The 25,007-nt window shown below is 39.7% G+C and overlaps 1 protein-coding gene across 35 annotated transcripts in view; it reads left to right on the top strand.

Annotated features, from left to right (window-relative positions):
- The window catches only part of PTPRD (protein tyrosine phosphatase receptor type D), a 2,697,868-nt gene that overhangs the window by 2,640,677 nt on the left and 32,184 nt on the right, over window positions 1–25,007 (top strand). For all 35 annotated transcript variants that reach the window (XM_073635233.1, XM_073635225.1, XM_073635219.1 and 32 more), the window contains 2 exons: window positions 22,704–22,830; window positions 24,064–24,189. In XM_073635233.1, the coding sequence (XP_073491334.1) occupies window positions 22,704–22,830; window positions 24,064–24,189 (253 nt within the window). The remainder of the gene's footprint in view (window positions 1–22,703; window positions 22,831–24,063; window positions 24,190–25,007) is intronic.

Raw genomic sequence — 25,007 nt, 5'->3', positions numbered from 1 at the left:
GAACATTTAAACTTAACTATTTTTACTCTCTAGGAGGGTCAAAACTAAATGTAAAGACAGAGTATTAGCATCCTCTGTAGACTTAAAAACAAACTGATAAATAACCAGCCTTACTGGAACACATTTTTAATTTGCTAAAAACCCATTTTCGTAAAGCACTTCATAATAATGTAAGTAAGGACCACCAAGTGATAATCAATTAAACAAGAAACAGAAAATTTCTTTGGAATTGGGACAATTCTCCATACATGTGGGAACAACCAGTGAGTGAAACATTAAAAATATTTGTAAAAACATCTGCTAATTGGGAGGCGCAGTTCTTTAAAATAATAGATGTTATCAGGCCCTGCAGATTTCCCCTAATTAATACAGACTCGGTCTGAAACCTCAAATTACATATCTCCTGGAAAGAAAGCCAACTTGGTAATCACATCATTAATTAATTAATCAAAATGGGCATAAAATATATTTTGGACTTCAGGGAGGGAAGCCTCGCATTTCTCCACTGAAACCTGTTTCTGATTATAACCTGTGGCTGACTGAATAGCCTTCCACACTGTTCTAGCATAATTTAGTTAAAATCCTTTCCCATCTTGATATTTTTGTTTTGTCTCTGTAATACATGCTTTTAACCTTCCCCTAGCCACACAGAGATAATTCTTATCTCTAACCAGAACCTTCACCTCCCTATTTACCCAAGGTTTTTGCTTAGGGAATGAACTGATCATCTTTATAGTCACTACAATTTCTACACACTTCTTAACATATGGTTCTCCACATTAACTTTTCTCAGTAGTAGCCGCATCCCTAAACAGGTGCCAGTCTGTCCGCTGAAAACAATCTTGCGAAGCAACAATTGTTTTGGCTGCCCCAAGCAGAGGCCATCCTGAGGACATTATTATTATTTCACAAGAACATCAATTTATGTGAAACAAGCTACTCCCACCTTGTAACACTCCCATATATGTTAAACCAACTAAAGTTACATAAAAAAGGTGTAACATTATATAACAAATAATATTTCATCAACATCACACCCACAACACATAACTTGTGCAAAAGAAAAAAAAATATGAGATATTTGGGAGTAAAAAAGTCCCACATGCATCAATCTCTATATCTTTTGCTTTATATCTTTTAATTTGCTGCTTATACTTCAACACCAAACCATGGTCACTCTTCCACTCCTTCAACTTGAGTGCTTTACCACCACCAGTTGTGCTTTCACCTGGTTTATATGACCTACAGAAAAATGCAAGGTCAAAATTATCTTGTGTCCCCTTTAAATTGAATCCTATATGCTCAGTGGATGCTAACACCAGTCCTATTTAAATGGAATTCAGTGTGTCCAATGGTTTACAGCACCAGCACACCCTCAGCACAATACAGCACCAGTCCCTTTTAAAATAAATTCTGTGTACTCGGCTGGATATGCCACTCATGCTGCTCTTCTCCACAATACAGCATCAAGAAGGCAATAGTGATTTACCTTTTAAAATACTTTATTCACTCCACTCACATAAAATGCTACGCACATTAACTTTGTGCGTACACTTCACCACAATGTATAAGCATCAACAAAAGGCAGATTGCTTACTATATTAAACACTACACTCCCTGTAATCTATGTGCATTATGATGTCGTCCAGACAGCCCCTCCCCTACATGTTTCGTCACCGGGCATGTGACTTCCTTGGGAGATCACATGTCCCGGTGGCAAAATGCGTATGGGTGAAGCTTTTTGGATGATGTTTGGTGTTGAAGTATGAGTAGCACATTAAGACATATAAAGCAAGATATATAGAAACTAAGGCCCAGGGGACTTTTTATGGCACATATCTAAATATATATATTTTTTTGCACGAGTTATGTTTGATGGGTGTGATATTGATTAAATATTATTTGTTTTATAGCACTACACCAGTTGTGTTTAAATTGTAGTTGATTTAACTGCAGGCATCACTCCCCCCTTCACAGGGTACATAGAAACACAGACATCAATAAGTAACAAGGGTACTGGGAGCTATTGGCCGCCACATGTACCAGCACCGGACAAATTGTATGATTGTCTGCAGATTAGGCAAGACTGTGTGCATGTAGGCAGTTTAATTAAAAAAGCAATTCACTATCTGTCTGACTGTGAAATATTTTACACATGAGCAATGTGCACACAGATCTCTCAAGGATCAGAAAAATCATCCCATCTTAACCAAACACATTTCAAGGTACCTAGGCAAATAACATTTGCACAGTCAAGCAGACAGTAGAAGCCCCCCATAACTCTTACTGCACACTGTAAGTGTTTTCCTTCTGTCCCCTGTGCTGCAGTTTATAAACACTGTCTTCTTCCTGCTACAGAATGCCAATAAGGTTTAGAAAGAAAAGGAGATGATAATGAGCTGTAATTGTGTGGAAGTTCTTGCTTCTGCCTGGCTGCTGTGTTCCAGATGAGCTACATCTTCTATGTCATACTCACTGTCCCTGCTGGGTCTCTGCATGTCATTTACCCGATAATATTGTTTTTGTCATTTTCCTTTTACTTGAATAGGCAAAAGAGCAAATACAGATGTAGATACATGTGTAACACATGGCAATGCCAGGGTATAAGTGTAGGTGTAGATCAGCTCTGTAGTACGGCATTTTAAGCACCTGACAACTGGGCACTTAAACCCCCTTCCTAACCAGACCAATTTTCAGTTTTCGGTGCTCTCACATTTTGAATGACAATTACTTAGTCATGCAACACTGTACCCATATGAAATTTTTGTCCTTTTTTCATACAAATAGAGCTTTCTTTTGGTGGTATTTAATCACTGCTGGGTTTTTTATTTTTTGCGCTATAAATCAAAAAAGACTGAAAATTTGGTAAAAAAAAAAGAATTATTGCAGAGTATTGGCGAGTATTGGCAGAGTATTGGCAGAGTTTTAGCGCGTATTGGCAGAGTATTGCAGGGTATTACAGAGTATTGCAGGGTATTGCACAGTATTGCAGAGTATTGGCAGAGTATTGCACATTATTACAGAGTATTGCACATTTTTGCAGAGTATTGGCAGAGTATTGCACATTATTGCAGAGTACTGCAGAGTATTGCACATTATTGCAGAGTATTGCTCAGTATGGGCACAGAGCTGCACTGTGGGCACTACAGATCCAGCCCACAGCCCTGCTAAAAACGATCTCTCCCCCTCTCCCCCCTCCCCTCGCACTGTACAGATCAGTACAGAGAGGGGAGGGAGGAACCGGCGTCATGACATGACATTTGACAGAGCGATCACGTGGTAAACGGCCGCTACAAGTGGCCATTTACCACGATCCGTGATGCGTCGGGTCTTTCGGACCCAGCGGTCACGAATGTTTGCGGGAGCGCACTCCAGGGGGTGCGCAAGAGTAACATTCTGGAAGGACGTCCATGGACACCCAGCCAGAATAAGCCGACCGCGCTGTAGCCGTCTTTCGGTCGGCAAGTGGTTAAAATCAATGCTGCTTAGGTGACTGGATCTTGCAAGGCTGCAGTCTTTTATTTCTGGACTCTCTACAAGACTAATGACTCTAATGGCTACCAGTGTTGTAGATTAAAACCTTTCCAGGTTTTGGCTAGCTCAAGGGATGCCAGGTGACATAATTCAGTCAACTTCTATTTCTTGTCTCCCAGAGGAGATAATTAGAATAAAAAGTTTATTTTGTTTCACAATAGTGATTTATTTCAGCAGCTACTAACATGGTTTGTTTTTTCCATACTAGCAAACTATGATTGATGTGCAGACAGTTATTAACATTTTTCAGCTAAGTGTTTTATTACACTATTTTTAACAGTGTAGAACTGAGAATCGTTCCCATTAATAGTAAAAGGAATATGAGCATGATCATATAAATCATAACATCAGTAATATAATTAATGCAAAAAATTATGAATGCAATGTAGAAAGAAATTCTTTCATGGGTAGCGCAGATTAGGTTTAGGTAAGGACTGTAAAAAAACAGGTAAAAATCTGAGATGCAAGGCCTAGAAATTATCTATTATCTAGAAAAAAATTGTATAAAGAAGTACATTTTTGCTGGTGTTGAATCAATATTTAACGCTGAATTTCAGCATGCAGCAATATATATTTTCATAACCCCCTCCCCATTTGCATGTACCGAGTACCTTTCTGTCATTATTTTGACCTTGATCGGAGGTTTTATACCTTAAAACTGGAGAGAAAAAGGGGACACTCAGGCCTGGTTCACACCTATGCAGGTTGTAGTTTGCATATTCCAGGTGCATTTCACGTTTTTCAATACATGTTTTTTTTTTTTTAACATCAAAAAGTTTATTTAGAAGTTGAGAAGTCAGTACAAATCAGGGTAACTGTTATGGTTTCAAGTATCCTTATATAACAATAATTGGTCGACATTAGTTTACATTAAAACTGAACGCACACAACCTATGGTATATTATAGAGTTAATATCAGTTTTGTTAGGTGTGGTCTTTTGTATAAATTTAACCGTGTTAAAGACCCTTAGCACTCACACTTATCCTTGTCAAGACTTATTCTTCTCAAAGGTGATGCAATAAAGAGAGTCATCCGATTTGTTTGCCAGATTTAAGAGAGATAGTGAAAAAACAAAAAAAAAGAAAACAGAAAAAAGGAGACAGGAGGAGAAAGAATTTATGACCATTGTATAGTCAGATATATATCGGCAGGTGACCAACCGCGTTGCCCAGCTGTACAGATCCAGTGAGAGCCTGTTGATGCAAAAGAAAGAGAAAAAAAAAAAACATGCGTTTCGTTCTTAAACAGGTCCAGTTGTCTGAGCATTAATAATGTCATTGAAAGTCTTAGAGTATTTGAATACATTCCAGGGACGCCAGGTCTCAAGGAAGTTTTCTACCCGCTTGTTGGATTGAGCGAGAGTGTCCTCCATTTCATAGAGATCTGCAACTCTATGCAGCCACTCAGTGACTGTTGGTACTCGTTTAGATTTCCAATGAATTGGAATAAGCGATTTGGCAGCATTTAGTAGATGCCTTGTGAGAGAACGCTTGTATTTTTTTAGAGACCAATTTGAGATGTGTAATAGGCAGCAAGCTGCATCCAGAGGTAAAGTCGTCTCCGTTATCAGTTTGATTAGTTCTAAGACTTTGTTCCAATAGCTAGCGATCAGAGGACATTGCCATCAAATATGCAGCAAAGAACCCTTATTCTTCAAGCATCTCCAGCAACTCTCCGACGCTTGTGGATACCACTTGTTTAATTGCATTGGTGTCAAGTACCACCGTGTCAACAATTTATATGCTGTTTCTTGAACCTTAGTGCTGATGGAGCACTTATGTGATAAAATACAAGCATTCTTCCATTGTTTAGGCGTTATGTTTATCTGTAAAGCATCAGACCACCTCCCTCTGAGTCTGTCATCTTCTGGACCCCTTGCAACCTGTAACCAAGCGTAAGAAATGGAAGTTGTTCTGCTAACCAGTTCACCCTTATGGCACACCGACTCAAATTCCGTCAGGGGTCTAGAGAAGTCTCCCCCTTGTGGTTATCCTTAAGATAACTTCTTGCTTGTAAGTAAACCCAAAAGGGTAGATCTGTCACATTATCTTCCCTCTTTAGGACCTGATAATCCTTTACTCTATCCTGATGGTAACACTCACCTGCCAGAAGAGGTCTGTCAGTGAGAGGTGATTTGAGATGAGCATTATTAATCTCTGGGATAAACTCTGGATTATTTTCATCGATGTTAATGGGCCTAACGCAGAAGTGATCTCGGTACCTCTGGGTAAATCATGAATCAATTTAAGAGTGGTGTGGGAGAGAGATCCATCTCCAACTTCACCCAATCTTTACTGTCTTGATGGCAATGCCAGTAATCCTCGCTACATGTGATGCCAGATAGTAATCTCTCAAGTTGGGTACTCCGAGCCCCCCCATTTCTTTTACTTTTAATAATGATTCAAATTTGATTCTTGGTTTTTTATGTGCCCAGATGAATCTCAAGAACAAAGTTCTCAAGGTCCTAAACAAACTTGGTGGTAACTTAATCGGTAGTGTGCGTATTACGTAAACAAGCCTGGGTAAAACAGTCATTTTGATAATGGATCCAAACCAGGAAAAAGTTCCCGAGTGCCAGTTATGTAGGTCTCTGTCAATATTTTTCAATAAAGGAGCGAAGTTTTGATCATAGGATGAGGAGATCTGTGGGGTTAAATTAACTCCTAAATACTTCAGTTTTTTAGGATCCCACTTGAAAGGGGAATTTTCCATTACAGAAGAGAGTGAGTGGGTGGGAAGCAAAATGTCTTCTGACTTAGAATAGTTTATTTTTAAGTTTGAGACATAACCATAATGTCCAAATTCCTTCATGAGGTTGGGGAGAGTAATTTGTTGCCTAGATATAAAGAACAATAAGTCGTCTGCATAAGCAGCGATCTTGAACTCCCGATCCTTCACATGCCAACCCCTTACAGAGGGATTTAAATTGGTTTGTCTGATGAATGGCTCCAAGGACAGTATAAACAGGAGAGGGGATAAAGGGCACCCCTGTCTTGTACCATTTGCAATGTGGACCCTCTCGGAGAGTGTGCCATTAATTTTTAATCTTGCCGTGGGCTTTTGATAAAGTGTTGAAATCCAAGCCAACATCCTCGCGCCCAGACCTACATGTTTGCAAGTGGCCATCATGTAGTCCCAAGCTACTCGGTCGAAGGCCTTCTCCGCATCCGTGGATAGGAGAAGGCCCTCTGTGTCGCCTGTTCTAATCTTGTTTATTAGTAACAGAGATTTAATGACATTGTCCTTTGCCTCACGACCAGGCATGAAGCCTACCTGTTCAGGCCCAATTAATTTATGAAGGACGGGTTTCAGTCTGTTGGCGAGTATTTTTGCGAATATTTTAACGTCTATATTCAGCAAGGATATGGGATGATAGCTTGCACATTCATAAGGGTCTTTACCCTCTTTTGGGATGACCGTTATAAATGCCGAGAGCAAGTTAGGTGTTATCTCCTTGGAATCAGACACCGAGTTCAAGGCCACTGCCAACGGGACCGTTAATAGATCTGTAAATGTTTTATAATAAATTGCTGTGTACCCGTCCGGACCTGGGCTTTTACCTTGTTTCAAATTTTTAATGGCAAGTTTAATCTCAGTTGTGTCCATTGGACATTCAAGTGTATTGGCTTCTATGTCCTCCAATGACGGGAGCCCACTCTTGTCTAGATATTCTCTAATGATCTGGGATCTGTCACCTGTCATTCCTGGCAGTTTGTGTTGCTGTGGTAAATTGTAAAGACTAGTGTAGTAGTCATGGAAATGTTTTTCAATAGCCTCTGTAGAGACATCTATCGTGCCATTCGCTCGTTTAATGCCTGAAATGCTGGTGTTATGAGTGTGTATTCTTAAAGCCCTTGCTAATGTCTTCCCAGGTTTGTTACCTTCCTCGTAATAAATCCTTTTCTTGAAAAACAAGAAGTGTTTGGCCTTCATGTCAAAGAGGTTCTGCAGGGATTTCCTAGTGTTTAATAGTTCCGTGGTCGTGCTGATCGACAGGGACTGTTTGTGTAAAGTTTCCAGATAGCGAATGCGTTCTATCAAGTGTGTAATCTCTTTCTCTCTTTGTTTTTTCCGCTTCGAGCCTATCAAAATCAGTTCCCCCCTCAGTGTACACTTATGGGCCTCTCAAAGTGTTAGTGGGTCCATCCCAGGAGTGTTATATTTAGATCAAAAAATTCTCTCAGGGATTCCCCCAGTTTGTGTACATGTGTAGGGTCTGAAAGTATGGAGGAATTAAGTCTCCATATCTGGGCTTTTTGTGGCCGTTTCATCAAGTCTAGGGTTAAGGCTATTGGTGCGTGATCTGATATGGATTGAGTACCTATACAGGCCTCTGTGAGTGTTGAAAGGTAATTTTGTGAGATAAAAAGATAATCTCACCGTGCGTACTTCTCATGGGGTGTTGAATAAAACGTATAGTCTCTACCAGTCGGGTTTAGGAATCTCCAGGAATCTATCAGCTTGAGTGAGTGGAGAAGGTTTTTGATACTTTTCAGTGTCCTATATCTGATACTGGTAGATCCATTAGAGGTGTCTGACAGAGGATTCAAGGGTATGTTAAAACCCCCCCACAATATCAGGCACCCAGAGGTGAATTCCTGTAATTTATGAACCATCTGAGTACAGAAGGTTAAATGAGCTTTATTCGGGAAATAGACATTTGCTATGGTGATGGGTGTGTCGCCGTATGTCCCTTTCAGGAAAATGTACCTTCCCTCCGGATCTGTCATTTGTTCCGTCAAATTAAAGGGAGCATTCTTATTAACTAGAATTGAACCCCCCTTCGTTTTCTGCTCATTGGTGGCATGATAAGCCCTAGTGAAGGTTGAGTCGGTGAGACTGGGAACATGCCCAGTCTTAAAGTGGATCTCCTGCAGCAGTATAAAATGTGGCTTACCTTTTTTAATTTCTCTGAGCAATGTGCTACACTTTTCCGGTATGTTCAACCCTTGAACATTATGTGAGATTACCGTAGGGTTGTGTCCCAGGAATGAGTAGGCCATGATGCAGACTCAGAAGTGGTTCTGAGGACTTTGTGCCTGAAATATATACTAAAACACTGTCAGTTTATTCTTAAAGCTGGCAACGCGATTGGTCAAGGTCTATAAAAGAAAAAGAAAATTAAAAAGAATATAAAAAATGAAAAAGTTTAGGTTAACCTCTAGATAGGGCCCTATCTAGAGAAAATAGTGAGTCTGGTAGTCTACTGATAGTACCAGGTCACTTTGTGGGGCAAAGGGAGGCGGCTGCCTGGTATGTGAACTAAAATAAGAAAATTGTCCTGTGTCTAAAACAATGCACAGAAAAACAACGTGTATTCTGAAAATATAACTGGCTAACCGCATCTCCATGTAACACACAGCCTTATATATAAGCTACAATAAAAGTAAGATGAATTCACCCTGACTAACAGGGGTTCCAAGCTCCCCTAACTGCGGGACAGCTAAACTTTTAAGATTACTTTAACAATAACTGCAATAATGTGATCTCATCTCCCCTCGTGGTCATCACCTCCAAAGTGTCGTAACCACCTGCAGCTTCTATTCCAACAGTGCACCATTGGCTGCAGAACATAAGGTCCAGTATTATGCAATATTGAATTACATTTTGTCTTTGGCATTTTAACAAACAACCTCCACTAAGCTCTGGATCTCCATGCTGTTACCACACCCAGCTGGGAGCCCAGCTTGGAGCTGAGCCGGAGCTGAGTGGGGGTTCTGAGAAATAACAAAAACGAAAAATAATAAAAAGGAAACCCCCCCCCAAAAAAAAAAAAAAGGAGGTGTGGAGAGTTCCTGGAGAAAAAATGCAAAAAATTTGTGACTGTCAATGGGCTAGTGAGTGGTGCTAGGACACTAAGGTGGATGAGAGGAGGATCAGCCGATCCTTAATCTTCTGCATGGTCACGATCCAGTCCTGGTCTCCTGTTTCATCTTCTTAGAAAGTCTCTTTTCTGGTGTGGAAAATGGCGACCAAGGCAGGCTCCTATCATGCGGTGGTAGTGCAAAGTCCACATACCAGTCAGGAAGTTCCATTAGGTCAAGACCTAGACCAGCACAGAAATCAGGAAGGTCTGCTGGAGTGCATAGAACATGTTGGTGGCCATTCGCTGACACAGTAAGCGCAAAGGGTAAACGCCAGATGTATCTGAGATCTCTCTCCCTGAGCTTATCCAATAGCGGTCGTAAAGCTCTGCTGTTTTTTAGAGTAATCTGTGATAGATCATGAAACAGCATTATAGTTTCACCATTAAAGATGATCCTGTCATTTCTTCTGGCTCTGCGCATTATATCTTCCTTCAGTTGAAAGTTCTGTAGGCAGCATATTATATCACACGGAGGGGCCGTATCAGGACCCTTAGGCCGAAGAGCCCTGTGTGCCCTGACAAATTCTATTTCTGTCTCTTCTTGCCTGTCTAGGAGGCTATTGAAGACCCTTTGAAGGGCTGGGGTTATCTGGTCCGTCTCCACCGATTCAGGGATCCCCCTCACCCTAATATTATTCCTCCTACCCCTGTTGTCAAGGTCCTCCACGTGTCTATTCATGTCAATGAAATGTTGTGCATGAGAAACAGTGACCCGATCAAGTCTGTGTAGGGCCTTGTCTCTCTGCCTCCCTGCATGTTGTGTAGCAGCCAGTTTCTCAGTGAGAACCACTAAATTCGTTTGCAGGTCTGTGATTGCGGCTGAAAATGTGGATTTGAATCCGGACATATCCGCGTAGGTCAGGGGTTTGTTCACTCTATACTTGCCCCTACCTGTGTCCTCCGTAGATTCCGAGTCACCGCTGAAATCCTCCTCGTGGAGCTTGGCCTGTTGCATCGGCGCCATCTTGGGACCGGCCGTGCAGCTGCTCCCCGCCGTTTTTTGTCTCAACAAATCGGCGATGTTCCTGGCAACGGATGGCTGTTGGCCACGGCGGGAACATGTCTGCAGGGTGGTGTGGAGCTTTCTGCCCGGCATTGAAGGCTCTGCGGCAGGGTGTCAGGCTGTAAGGCTGTGTGACTTATGGAGCTCTTCTAGTGTGCTTCCATCTGAGCCGCGCGCCAAGCCACACCCCCCCAATACATGTTTTTAAACCATTGAAGTCTGTGGAACCAAAAACCAGAAAAATGTCCTTGGCCCTTTCCATAAAATGCACAGATGGGAACGTGACCCATAGGAAACCATGTTAAATGGACTGTGTGTTTCTGAAAAACTGAAAATATACAAAAAAATGTATAGGTGTGAACCAGGCCTTACTTTCCTCTATGCTGTACAGTTTTTCAATGAGTACAAGAGACAAAAGTTTATGGGACAGAAACAGGTGAGGCTGGAGTCCCATTTTAACATACCAAAGTTATCACTATCACTACTGAAAGACTGGGGATGAGAAACAACCAATTCCATGCTTGTGTACAAGTCTGAGGTTTTTTAAAACCACATCACAATAATAATAAACCAATGCTACCATTGGTGGATTAGTTAATCTGCAAATAAAAAAAAAAAAAGAAGAAACTTTATGCTTGTAGACTGCATAAATGTTTGCATTTTATCCAAAACAACGTTTTGTTTAACCACAAATTTTAATCTTGTTAGAAAATTACTCAAAGCAATTACGCAATTTCTGAAAGCAGATGCCCTACTTAATTAAATTGTGGTAGTTGCGCAGACAAGCACATATTTTTGTAAAAAATAGACTAAAATTAATTTTAAAGTACTCAAACACAATATAATACTAATTTTTGGTAAAATATAAAGATGAGGTTGCATCCAGTAAACAGATACCAAACATGCCTTAAAATTGCTAGTGCCTTTGAAATAGCAGGAAAATACATTATCCAAATCTGTCTATAGGTGATGCTTTAAAAGCATTTACAGCTTATCTGTTCAGCGTTACCGTGAATGGTCCTAGACTCACTTTGCCGCTACACCTCACTCATGTGGTGCAATGTCTGTATGTATACACATGCACTCTCTATATGCACATTTGCATTAACATGTGTGTCAGGATTGTTTTTAATTTTTGTTTGTGTTTTTATCATTTACATTTCGAAAACCTTTTTCTTTTTCATTTAACTTTATGGTTATCACAAGGGGGCTAGCAAGCCCCCTATGTGATAGCATGGGCAAGTGACATGCTCTCTTTATGGAGACATCAAGGGTCAATTGGACCCCTAATCCCTCCTCTGCCCTCCACTGCACCTCACCAAGCACAGATCATGCTTCCCTAGCAACAGAATTTGGGGAATTAATGAATTGAAAGCGGAAGTGAGGAATTGCTTGGCTTCATTCATTGCAGAGAAGATCAGGGAACCGATATTTGCCAAACTTCTCATGCTCTCCATCTTGAAACAAATTACAATGGTCTCGGGCCATAGAAGGTACAGGGGCAGCACTGGGGAGGCCCCATGAACAGTACCGTAAAAGTCATCAGATGGCTCTGCATCTGACTGGTTAGCTTTCACTGAAAAGCTGATTGCCGGCTTTAAAAAAAATGGTACCAAGCTAACAGCTGCAGTTGCATCTGTGAGCTTGTTTTAACTACTTGTACTCCCCACCATTTCTAAATGAACATATAGCAAGTGGTTAAAGTGGAACGCTTGGCAAGAATAATAATGCATTAAATTGCATACAGTATGTTTACTGTTTTGCCTCATAAAGGATATATCATTTTGGTCAGTCTTTCTTGTGATACATGCACTTCTGCTAGCCAGTAAGATCAATCCACTACTTTTTTGGTACAGTAATACATTTGTTTACAAGTAACGCAGTATACAAGCATTTGAAAGATGATCAACATTTAAAAAAAAAAAGTCTTGATATACGAGCGCTGTCTTGATATATGAGCAGTAGTTTTACTGTAAAAACAAAAGAATTACACTCACAATCTTAAGGAGTCTGGTGCTCATACATGTAAAGCCGCTGTGTATATGTAGAGTAAAGTTGTCGGAGACACTCAGAGACACTCCCAGCTGGGTGGGGTGGGCGTAACATGCGCTCGGAGCACCCGGAAGTGATGTCAACAGTTCCCGAGTGTCTCCGAGTTCTCCAGGAAGTGCTGGGAGCCACCATCTCCCACGAACCTCTGACCACATATAGCACTGTATACTGTACACCATCAGCTTGGTTCTGACTCCCAGACAAGGGAGTCAGAACCATATAGACAAAGATGCAACAGGTAGTTGGCTGGGTCACAGCTTGTAAAGATGTGTAAAGAAGAATAGTGATACAACATTTAAGTGCATAATAATTGCATAGTATCATGGTACCTGAGGTTAAGGGATGCTGCAGACGCCCACTGAGTTTAAGGAGAGGAAAACCCACAGATAGGTGATATATGTGTGTGGTAACATGAAACTCAGTATGTGAAGGGCATCTAACAATATATGGAGTAAAAAGAGGGAGTTGGTGAACCATGGGGTGGAGGAGGTTGAAAGGGGATATTATGCATATCTTAACGTTCTGACTCCTGGAGCATCAGATGTAGTTGGGATCATAACAGATCACCTTTCTTGGAATGGGTTATCCCGAATCGGGGGAACCAGTAGGTAAAAGATCCGACAGGTGAAAAGAGAGAGTAGATAAAAACATGGTTTGAAAGCTAGTTGGAAAGAGGGGGGAGAGAGAGAAAAATATGTCTGAAATGTCAGGGGGCGGGGGTAGTGATGAGAGGTTAAACATGAAATATAGAAATACAGGGGGAAGGTCGGAGGGGAGAGGAGGGTCCCGGGGGGGGAGTGGCTCTGAGGTTATATTGTCGGGCAGCTCAAGGGGACAGTAATTTAAAGTTGAGAGATTTCCAGTATGAACCTTGCTGTCTCCTCCTAATTTAACTATAAATTATCATTTTGTGTTCATTAAACTGTTAAATACAGGGAAAAGGAAGAGAGAAGCAAAAATAATAAACCAATGCTACCATTGGTGGATTAGTTAATCTTCAAATTAAAAAAAAAAAAGAAGAAACTTTATGCTTGTAGACTGCATAAATGTTTGCATTTTATCCAAAACAACGTTTTGTTTAACCACAAATTTTAATCTTGTTAGAAAATTACTCAAAGCAATTACGCAATTTCTGAAAGCAGATGCCCTACTTAATTAAATTGTGGTAGTTGCGCAGACAAGCACATATTTTTGTAAAAAATAGACCAAAATTAATTTTAAAGTACTCAAACACAATATAATACTAATTTTTGGTAAAATATAAAGATGAGGTTGCATCCAGTAAACAGATACCAAACATGCCTTAAAATTGCTAGTGCCTTTGAAATAGCAGGAAAATACATTATCCAAATCTGTCTATAGGTGATGCTTTAAAAGCATTTACAGCTTATCTGTTCAGCGTTACCGTGAATGGTCCTAGACTCACTTTGCCGCTACACCTCACTCATGTGGTGCAATGTCTGTATGTATACACATGCACTCTCTATATGCACATTTGCATTAACATGTGTGTCAGGGTTGTTTTTAATTTTTGTTTGTGTTTTTATCATTTACATTTCGAAAACCTTTTTCTTTTTCATTTAACTTTATGGTTATCACAAGGGGGCTAGCAAGCCCCCTATGTGATAGCATGGGCAAGTGACATGCTCTCTTTATGGAGACATCAAGGGTAAATTGGACCCCTAATCCCTCCTCTGCCCTCCACTGCACCTCACCAAGCACAGATCATGCTTCCCCAGCAACAGAATTTGGGGAATTAATGAATTGAAAGCGGAAGTGAGGAAATGCTTGTCTGACTTCATTTATCGCAGAGAAGATCAGGGAACCGATATTTGCCAAACTTCTCATGCTCTCCATCTTGAAACAAATTACAATGGTCTCAGGCCATAGAAGGTACAGGAAAAGAAAGACAAGCAGCGCAGGTTACATTGTTTACAGTATATCCCAATGTTATCAAAAAAATGTCCTTTTGAGCAATGCGCTCTCTGTGAGATACGAGCAGTCTATGAGTAGGGCAGCCTTTTGAAGGGAGGTGAAGCCGCTCCAGGTATGCAAAAGAAAAGACAGGAAAGGCGCCTCTTAGTAAACTGTATATTTAATGATAAAATTTCATTAAAAGCACTCACATTTAATACTTTGTTAGTCCGGCATAGGGAGCCTCAGTATAGGCATACAAGATTGCATCCTCCTGTGTCGAACAGTCGTATTCCTCTCTTGCTGCTGGCTGGTCTGTACGGCATAAGCTTCCGGGATTCAGTGATAATCCAGAACGAGGCTTGGACATCCGCCGAGCAGTCAATTGGGAGGCTGGGACGCTGGAACGCAAATCCAAATGTATGTGCTGTACTGCCCTTAAGTAACGCGTTTCGGAGCATGCGCATTAGAGCGTGCTCCTTTTTCAAGCTAGGGCGATTACAATACATTGCAACCTATTTAAGTGCTCACATAGCACCGCCGCCTAATGGAAACAATTGTAATTACAAAGAAAATAAAATAAAAGGAATGTGATGTTATAAAAGCAAACGGGATAATGTATGTGTTTATGTGAGATAAAAAAAATATATATATTCATACTATGCAACTAATCTCCTATAATTACTAATTTCCTATATACATATATGAAATATTTTTGTGTATGTAGTAATCAAATTAAAAGTTAAGTAATCCATTTTTGACTGAGTGTTGTTGGTATTATTATGCATATTATTATGGGTGTTAGAACAAATATAGTAGATGGATATAAGCAAACTATATTGGCTAGTAAAATGATAAGCTTTATATGGGGAGGAGAACACCTATATGCAGTGTATGGGGATGACAATATTTCTATGGGCACATATATGTGAGCATAGTGTATAACAACACTAATAATAATGAAATCAACAAATAGGATAAAATTATTAAAATCATTAAAATTAGTATTAAAACAAATCTCAAATACTCGTATCAGGGCATAATTTTATAACTCAAAGATATGGCAGAATTCTTATTATATAATTAAATATAAAGTAAGTGGCGCACTCAAGGCCAATATTATTATAAAATGGTAGATATTTCCAATTCTTCATTGATTCCACCGGGATTTAGGGCATCCAAGGAATAAATCCAGAAGGTTTCTCTTTCACATAATCTATAGAACCTTTCAGCTACGGGTAGGCTTTTTGGTATTTGTTCAATAACCCATACCTCAAGACCTTCAGTGGATTTTGCGTGGTGTTCACAGAAATGGCGGGGGACACTATGTTTGTCCCTCCCTGCTTCTATTTTTCTTCTGTGATCACCAAATCTTTGCCTTAGTGGGCGTATAGTGCGCCCCACATAAATAAGGTTGCATGGGCAACTCAGACCGTAAACTACAAAATCTGAGCCACAGTTGTAAAACTTTTCAAGCAGGTAAGTTTTTCCTTTAGTGAAAAACTGTTTTTTTCCATGCTTGACAAAAACACAAGTTTTACACATGGCTTTTTTGCATTGAAACATGCCTTTGAGAGGAATCATATGGGCCTGTGCTGGTGCGATTTCTTTTATGGGCTTTAATTTACTGGGCACTATTTTATTTTTGATATTAGGGGCTTTTCTGTAAGTAATTTTTGGGTGATTAAGTAGAACTGGTTTGAGGTATGGATGCTCAAGGAGGATAGGCAGATACTTCCTGAATATTGCTTCCATTTTCGAGAATTTGGTATGAAACCTAGTGATAAAGCGTCCAGATGAATTGAATATATCTTCATTTTGGTGTTGGACAACGGGTGTAGGTTGTAAGTAGTGTTTTTGTGCTTGGTCTACCAATGACTCTGGATACCCTTTGTCTTTAAGTTTTTTTCTGAGTAGCTGACTTTGTTCCATTAAATCAGACATTTTTGTGCAGTTCCTCCGTAATCGACAAAACTGCCCTTTGGGGATATTATTTTTCCATTTTTCATAATGGCAACTTTTGTAATGCAGTAGGGAATTTCCTGCTGTTGGTTTAAAAAAGTTCCTTGCGTGTATCTCATTGCCAACATGAAAAAGGTCGAGGTCTAAGAAGGCTAATTTCTCTTTGTCCATAACATGCATAAAACTCAGACCATGTGGGTTGTTGTTGCAATGGGCCACAAACTTATCAACAGCATCAACTGGGCCATCCCAAATGATAATGATATTGTCTATAAAACGACCATAAAAAGTGAGATGCCTGAGAAAGGGATTATTTTGCCAGATGTATCTGTGTTCCCATAATCCCATTGCTAAATTAGCATATGAGGGCGCGAAATTGGCCCCCATGGCTGTCCCCTGGATCTGTAGATAGTGCTGTTCATTAAATGTAAACACAATTAACACACAATTATTTTACATTTAATGAACAGCACTATCTACAGATCCAGGGGACAGCCATGGGGGCCAATTTCGCGCCCTCATATGCTAATTTAGCAATGGGATTATGGGAACACAGATACATCTGGCAAAATAATCCCTTTCTCAGGCATCTCACTTTTTATGGTCGTTTTATAGACGATATCATTATCATTTGGGATGGCCCAATTGATGCTGTTGATAAGTTTGTGGCCCATTGCAACAACAACCCACATGGTCTGAGTTTTATGCATGTTATGGACAAAGAGAAATTAGCCTTCTTAGACCTCGACCTTTTTCATGTTGGCAATGAGATACACGCAAGGAACTTTTTTAAACCAACAGCAGGAAATTCCCTACTGCATTACAAAAGTTGCCATTATGAAAAATGGAAAAATAATATCCCCAAAGGGCAGTTTTGTCGATTACGGAGGAACTGCACAAAAATGTCTGATTTAATGGAACAAAGTCAGCTACTCAGAAAAAAACTTAAAGACAAAGGGTATCCAGAGTCATTGGTAGACCAAGCACAAAAATACTACTTACAACCTACACCCGTTGTCCAACACCAAAATGAAGATATATTCAATTCATCTGGATGCTTTATCACTAGGTTTCATACCAAATTCTCGAAAATGGAAGCAATATTCAGGAAGTATCGGCCTATCCTCCTTGAGGATCCATACCTCAAACCAGTTCTACCTAATCACCCAAAAATTACTTACAGAAAAGCCCCTAATATCAAAAATAAAATAGCGCCCAGTAAATTAAAGCCCATAAAAGAAATCGCACCAGCACAGGCCCATATGATTCCTCTCAAAGGCATGTTTCAATGCAAAAAAGCCATGTGTAAAACTTGTGTTTTTGTCAAGCATGGAAAAAAACAGTTTTCCACTAAAGGAAAAACTTACGTGCTTGAAAAGTTTTACAACTGTGGCTCAGATTTTGTAGTTTACGGTCTGAGTTGCCCATGCAACCTTATTTATGTGGGGCGCACTATACACCCACTAAGGCAAAGATTTGGTGATCACAGAAGAAAAATAGAAGGAGGGAGGGACAAACATAGTGTCCCCCGCCATTTCTGTGAACACCACGCAAAATCCACTGAAGGTCTTGAGGTATGGGTTATTGAACAAATACCAAAAAGCCTACCCGTAGCTGAAAGGTTCTATAGATTATGTGAAAGAGAAACCTTCTGGATTTATTCCTTGGATGCCCTAAATCCCGGTGGAATCAATGAAGAATTGGAAATATCTACCATTTTATAATAATATTGGCTTTGAGTGCGCCACTTACTTTATATTTAATTATATAATAAGAATTCTGCCATATCTTTGAGTTATAAAATTATGCCCTGATACGAGTATTTGAGATTTGTTTTAATACTAATTTTAATGATTTTAATAATTTTATCCTATTTGTTGATTTCACTATTATTAGTGTTGTTATACACTATGCTCACATATATGTGCCCATAGAAATATTGTCATCCCCATACACTGCATATAGGTGTTCTCCTCCCCATATAAAGCTTATCATTTTACTAGCCAATATAGTTTGCTTATATCCATCTACTATATTTGTTCTAACACCCGTAATAATATGCATAATAATACCAACAACACTCAGTCAAAAATGGATTACTTAACTTTTAATTTGATTACTACATACACAAAAATATTTCATATATGTATATAGGAAATTAGTAATTATAGGAGATTAGTTGCATAGTATGAATATATATATTTTTTTATCCCACATAAACACATAAATTATCCCGTTTGCTTTAATAACATCACATTCCTTTTATTTTCTTTTCTTTGTAATTACAATTGTTTCCATTAGGCGGCGGTGCTATGTGAGCACTTAAATAGGCTGCAATGTATTGTAATCGCCTTAGCTTGAGAAAGGAGCGCGCTCTAGTTCGCATGCTCCGAAACGCAGTGCTTAAAGCCAGTACAGCACATACATTTGGATTTGCGTTCCAGCGTCCCAGCCTCCCAATTGACTGCTCGGCGGATGTCCAAGCCTCGTTCTGGATTATCACTGAATCCCGGAAGCTTACGCCGTACAGACCAGCTGGCAGCAAGAGAGGAATACGACTGTTCGACACAGGAGGACGCAATCTTGTATGCCTATACTGAGGCTCCCTATGCCGGACTAACAAAGTATTAAATGTGAGTGCTTTTAATGAAATTTTATCATTAAATATACAGTTTACTAAGAGGCGCCTTTCCTGTCTTTTCTTTTGCATAGAAGGTACAGGAGTAGCACTGGGGAGGCCCCATGAACAGTACCGTAAAAGTCATCAGATGGCTCTGCATCTGACTGGTTAGCTTTCACTGAAAAGCTGATTGCCGGCTTTAAAAAAAAATGGTACCAAGCTAACAGCTGCAGTTGCATCTGTGAGCTTGTTTTAACTACTTGTACTCCCCACCATTTCTAAATGAACATATAGCAAGTGGTTAAAGTGGAGCACTTGGCAAGAATAATAATGCATTAATTTGCATACAGTATGTTTACTGTTTTGCCTCATAAAGGATATATCATTTTGGTCAGTCTTTCTTGTGATACATGCACTTCTGCTAGCCAGTAAGATCAATCCACTACTTTTTTGGTACAGTAATACCTTTGTTTACAAGTAACGCAGTATACAAGCATGTTAAAGATGATCAACGTTTAAAAAAAAAAATGTCTTGATATACGAGTGCTGTCTTGATATACGAGCAGTAGTTTTACTGTAAAAACAAAAGAATTACACTCACAATCTTAAGGAGTCTGGTGCTCATACATGTAAAGCCGCTGTGTATATGTACAGTAAAGCTGTCGGAGACACCCAGAGACACTCCCAACTGGGTGGAGTGGGCGTAACATGCGCTCGGAGCACCCAGAAGTAATGTCAATAGTTCCCGAGTGTCTCCGAGTTCTCCAGGAAGTGCTGGGAGCCACCATCGCCCACGAACTTCTGACCACATATAGCACTGTATACTGTACACCATCAGCTTGGTTCTGACTCCCAGACAAGGGAGTCAGAACCATATAGACAAAGATGCAACAGGTAGTTGGCTGGGTCGCAGCTCGTAAAGATGTGTAAAGAAGAATAGTGATACAACATTTAAGTGCATAATAATTGCATAGTATCATGGTACCTGAGGTTAAGGGATGCTGCAGAGACGCCCACTGAGTTTAAGGAGAAGAAAACCCACAGAGAGGTGATATCTGTGTGTGGTAAAATGAAACTCAGTATGTGAAGGGCATCTAACAATATATGGAGTAAAAAGAGGGAGTTGGTGAACCATGGGGTGGAGGAGGTTGAAAGGGGATATTATGCATATCTTAACGTTCTGACTCCTGGAGCATCAGATGTAGTTGGGATCATAACAGATCGCCTTTCTTGGAATGGGTTATCCCGAATCGGGGGAACCAGTAGGTAAAAGATCCGACAGGTGAAAAGAGAGAGTAGATAAAAACATGGTTTGAAAGCTAGTTGGAAAGAGGGGGGAGAGAGAGAAAAATATGTCTGAAATGTCAGGGGGCGGGGATAGTGATGAGAGATTAAACATGAAATATAAAAAATACAGGGGGAAGGTCGGAGGGGAGAGGAGGGTCCCGGGGGGAGTGGCTCTGAGGTTATATTTTCGGGCAGCTCAAGGGGACAGTAATTTAAAGTTGAGAGATTTCCAGTATGAACCTTGCTGTCTCCTCCTAATTTAACTATAAATTATCATTTTATGTTCATGAAACTGTTAAATACAGGGAAAAGGAAGAGAGAAGCAACTTTTACATTTTAAGAGTAGTTTCTAGGAAGAGTGTACCAAACATCCTAATTACCCAAGTGAAAAGCATTTAAGATAATGGGTCCTGTGTTGGTCTTTGGCATCATGGTTACACAGTGAACTACTTGCAGAGAAATAAATACTTAAAAAATGTCTCAAATGCTATATCCAGAAAGGGTTAGTCATGATTAGGGCACATTTGCACTTAAAATGTTTATATAGTAGTACAGTAATTCAGCAATTCTTTTCTTCTTGGTTATATGTTGTGCTGTCTGATTTTGCCAGCAGAATAATGTGACCTGAATTGCATTTAAGGCAACAGCATTAAGAATATGCATTTGATTAAAGCGCGTCTAGCCTAAGTAATTTAAAGCTTATGTCAGTGTAAGCTAAATGGATGAATGATGTATAAAATTAAATATTATACTGTTTTTGAATGCAGCTAAAAAACAAATTCAATTGGCTGGTATTTTGGCATGTTCTCTCAATTTTTTTAGTGTACCCAGACACTATAACTAAGATTTACTAAAGGCAGATAGACTGTGCAGTTTGCCAGTGCAGTTGCTCCAGAGCTTAGTAAACGAGGTGACGTTTCACTTTGCAAAGAATACCCAATCACATGAAAGGAAAATAATAATAAAAAAAAAACATAATTTTTGCTTCCACATGACTGGTTCATTAAAATCAACAGAGCTCCCCATCCTCATGCGCCCCTCCTCATTTACTAAGCTCTGGAGCAAGTGAACTTGCAGAGTGCAATTGCACTTTCAAAGTGCACAGCCTATTTGTCTTTAGTAAATCAATCCCTATAGCTGTATTCAGCATATCCAGATGCATACCAATGTGTTAACTCTTCAGATGTCATATTTACCTTTCAAATGAAAAGTTATTCACAATACTTTTAATTGTTCATCACATGTCATGGACTAGTCTTGTGCTAAATCATGAGACAAGAAAATTTACAAAGTTGGAGATGATGAGTTGTTGTCCAGACTGAAATTGTATATATATATATATATATATATATATATATATATATATATATATATATATATATATATATATATATATATATATATATATATATATATATTAGCCCATCACCTTTGTCTTCAAAACTAAACTTTTTTACTTTAACCACTTTCATTTAGGGCATAGTGACAGTGGCCTTGTAATGGTTCCCCAACCCCCTGTGCCACTTTACCAGTGCTCTCTTGATTCTCTTTTCTGCATGGCAGCCAGGGGCAATTACTGGGCCTTCTGGGTATGGGGGAAAATGTGACCTTTCCCCGTGTGACTGTGCTTTGATCTAGCAGCCAATAAATAGGCTTGAGCACTGTCATGTGACTGGGGGAGACACTGATACCCTTTGTGTCCAACAAAAGTCTAGACTGTGCATTTAATTTCTGTCTGCAAGGCAAGAACTAGCGGTAAAGCACCGCTAGTTTTAGCGGCGCTTTACCATCGTTTTAGCGGGGCATATTTAACCTCCACTAACGGCCAAAGAAAGGGTTAAATGCGCCCGAAAAGCGCTGCCGCCGAAGCGCTTTGCAGGCGCTTAGGCAGCGGTGCCCATTCATTTCAGTGGGCAGGGAGCGGTGGAGGAGCAGTGTATACACCACTCCTAAACCACTCCAAAGATGCCTGTAGGACTTTTTCTAATGTCCTGCAAGCGCACCGCTCCAGTGTGAAACCACTCAAGCTTTCACACTGGGGCTGCAGGGGAGGCATTTTTCAGGCGCTATTGTGAAAGGGGTCTAAGGGGCTTCATAAGCTATGGTTGACAAGGTGTATTGTATCTTCAGCAGTCAGGTTACCAATTTCTCACCTGCTTATATTAAGTTTAGCTACAGCAATATCCATTGCAGTTAAATACACTGTTTGGGATAGAAATAAGTAAATAATATAAGTTTATCTGCCTTTAACAAATAACATATTGACCTTTTGTGTTTGCCATGTGCTTTATGATGACTTTTATATTAAAGGGAGCCTGTACTTCTAAAAACACTTGACTACTGCATTTCATTAAGTCTACTGTTTATATTTACACAGTAAAGGATTTTTGTTAAATCTGCTAATGATATTATACAGGCCTCTGTACCTTTAAGACATTTTTATCAATATATTTTTATCAAACAGACAACAAAAAGCCTATATAGCGACACAAGGTCCCCTGGCAGAGACAACGGAAGACTTCTGGAGGATGCTATGGGAACACAACTCAACCATTGTTGTTATGCTAACAAAGCTCCGAGAAATGGGCAGAGTGAGTTCCTGTTTTTACTTATTGCTCATAACAGAACTATGCATCAAAGTAAAAAACGCTCTCTTTACAGCCCCCTAATACCTACCTTAACCCCAATTTCGATCCAGAGAGCCATTGGCTCCCGCTGCGGTCAATCACAGCCAGTAAGCCAATGAGGAGAGAGAGGGGGCGGGGCCGAGCAGTGGCTCTGTGTGTGTGAATGGACACGCAGGGCCACAGCTCGGGACGAGCCTCCTTGGGTGCCCCCATTGCAAACTACTTGCTCTGGGTGCACTTGGCATGCGGAAGGGGCCAAGATCGCCGGTGAGGGACCCCCCGAGAAAAGGAGGATGCAAGCTGCTCTGTGCAAAACCAGTGCACAGAGCAGGTAAACATAACATGTTTGTTATTTTTTTTTTTAAAAAGCCTTAAATATTGCTTTAAGGTGTGCTTAGTCTTTTAAAAGTTGCCCATTGAAGTCAAGTGCAAATCTTTTATTAATAGAAGAAAATAACCTGTAGAATAAAATTTTATTGCACTGACATTGCATGGTGTGCAATGACTAAATGTCAAGGACAGACACAAAACACTTTACCCCCCAAACAGTCCCGCAATCATTGGTGGTCGGTAGAATTTTTTAAACACTGCAATATCACCCCCCTTAATTTATTGGTATTCAGTGGTACTTTGACCCCTCCCAAAACAATCCCATAAAATGTTGGTCAGCAGCACTTGAACCCTTCCCTCTACATTGATTTGAAGCCTCCATCTGCTGCAGCCTGGGAAATTTAGTGAATAGATTAATCCATTAAATTTATCTAATCTCCTCCCTCCTCTTCCTCTGTTGTTTGAGGAAGGCGCAAGCTTTCCAATGTAGACAGTTCTCCTGTTTCCATTTGTGATCAGTGTATTTTTGGCCATCACAGCAATTACAAGGCAAAGTTTTGCTCTGATTTACTACAATGGCTGATACTGGGGTGGTTAATGCTCATTTAATGCAAGCAAAAAATATGTAAACACTTAAATGTCTATAACATAGACATGTGTTCAATTTAAAGAGTCAGGATCAAAAATATCAAGGCTTTTCCAGCTAACAAAGTTAACAGCAGGCATCTTGTGGTATTTGTTTGTAGACAGGACTTTTAAATGTTAAAACAAAGTACGGGGAGTACTGGTTCTGTTTAACATATAATGATTTGTGCTTTTTTTTATAATGATTTATATCCTTTACATAATGAATTTATGTGTTTCCAGGAAAAGTGCCATCAGTATTGGCCCGCAGAACGGTCTGCTCGGTATCAGTACTTTGTGGTGGATCCAATGGCAGAATATAACATGCCTCAGTACATCCTCCGAGAATTTAAAGTAACAGATGCTCGGGTAAGTTATCTTTGCTGCATGAAAAAAACTAAATACTGTTCATTTGTTTTTGTTTTTTTTGTTTTTACATTTTAAGAATATTTATTGAAGAGCAGTACATTACAAAATAAGGCAAACACCTCATCTTTGAGACTCATTTTACAAATAGAAAAAAGTATAAACATATGCAATAAAAAGCGTAACAATCAATACCATTTGTTATAAAGTCATCTCCTGATTCAGTTTAACAGAAGGATGTAAAGTAAAGCACGTATTACTATCGTCAGGCCTGACACCCCAAATGGGGACATACTGTTCATTTGTTTTAGCAATGAAAATGACAGAAATCAAGACACTTTGAAGAAAAGGTTTATGATAGGTAGCCTTTTTGGTTTTGTCAGAATGTGTACATTTTAAACAAACAGGCTCAGTATAGTCTGTAAGCTAGAACTGCATGATTTAAAACCAACACATGACATTCTGTACTAAATACTAACAAGCATTACAGTGTACTGCTGATTTTGGCTTTAGCAGTGTCTTGGAGCCATTTCTGCCTCATACACTCTTCCACATGTTGAACTGCTTGGCTGGAGAACTAGATTACTCAGTTTACACACAGAACCCAACCTTTTCTCATTGTCGTGGAATTTCATGTTTATCATACTTATTCAGTTACTTAGCTCTGCCTTTTGCCAACTATGGTTCTCCACAGCAGTGGGATCAAACCCAGCATCCAATCTGTCTGCTATTAAATGTGATAAGATTGCCAAAACGCAAAGGAACACATACACAAAAAATATGTTATCTATTTCTCTGCCCAAAGAAATTGAATTTTACCA

This window comes from Aquarana catesbeiana, linkage group LG01, assembly GCF_042186555.1.
Source record: "Aquarana catesbeiana isolate 2022-GZ linkage group LG01, ASM4218655v1, whole genome shotgun sequence".
Lineage (NCBI taxonomy): Eukaryota > Metazoa > Chordata > Amphibia > Anura > Ranidae > Aquarana > Aquarana catesbeiana.
Note: the sequence above shows the minus strand (reverse complement) of the source record. Positions and strands in the feature narration are given on the sequence as shown.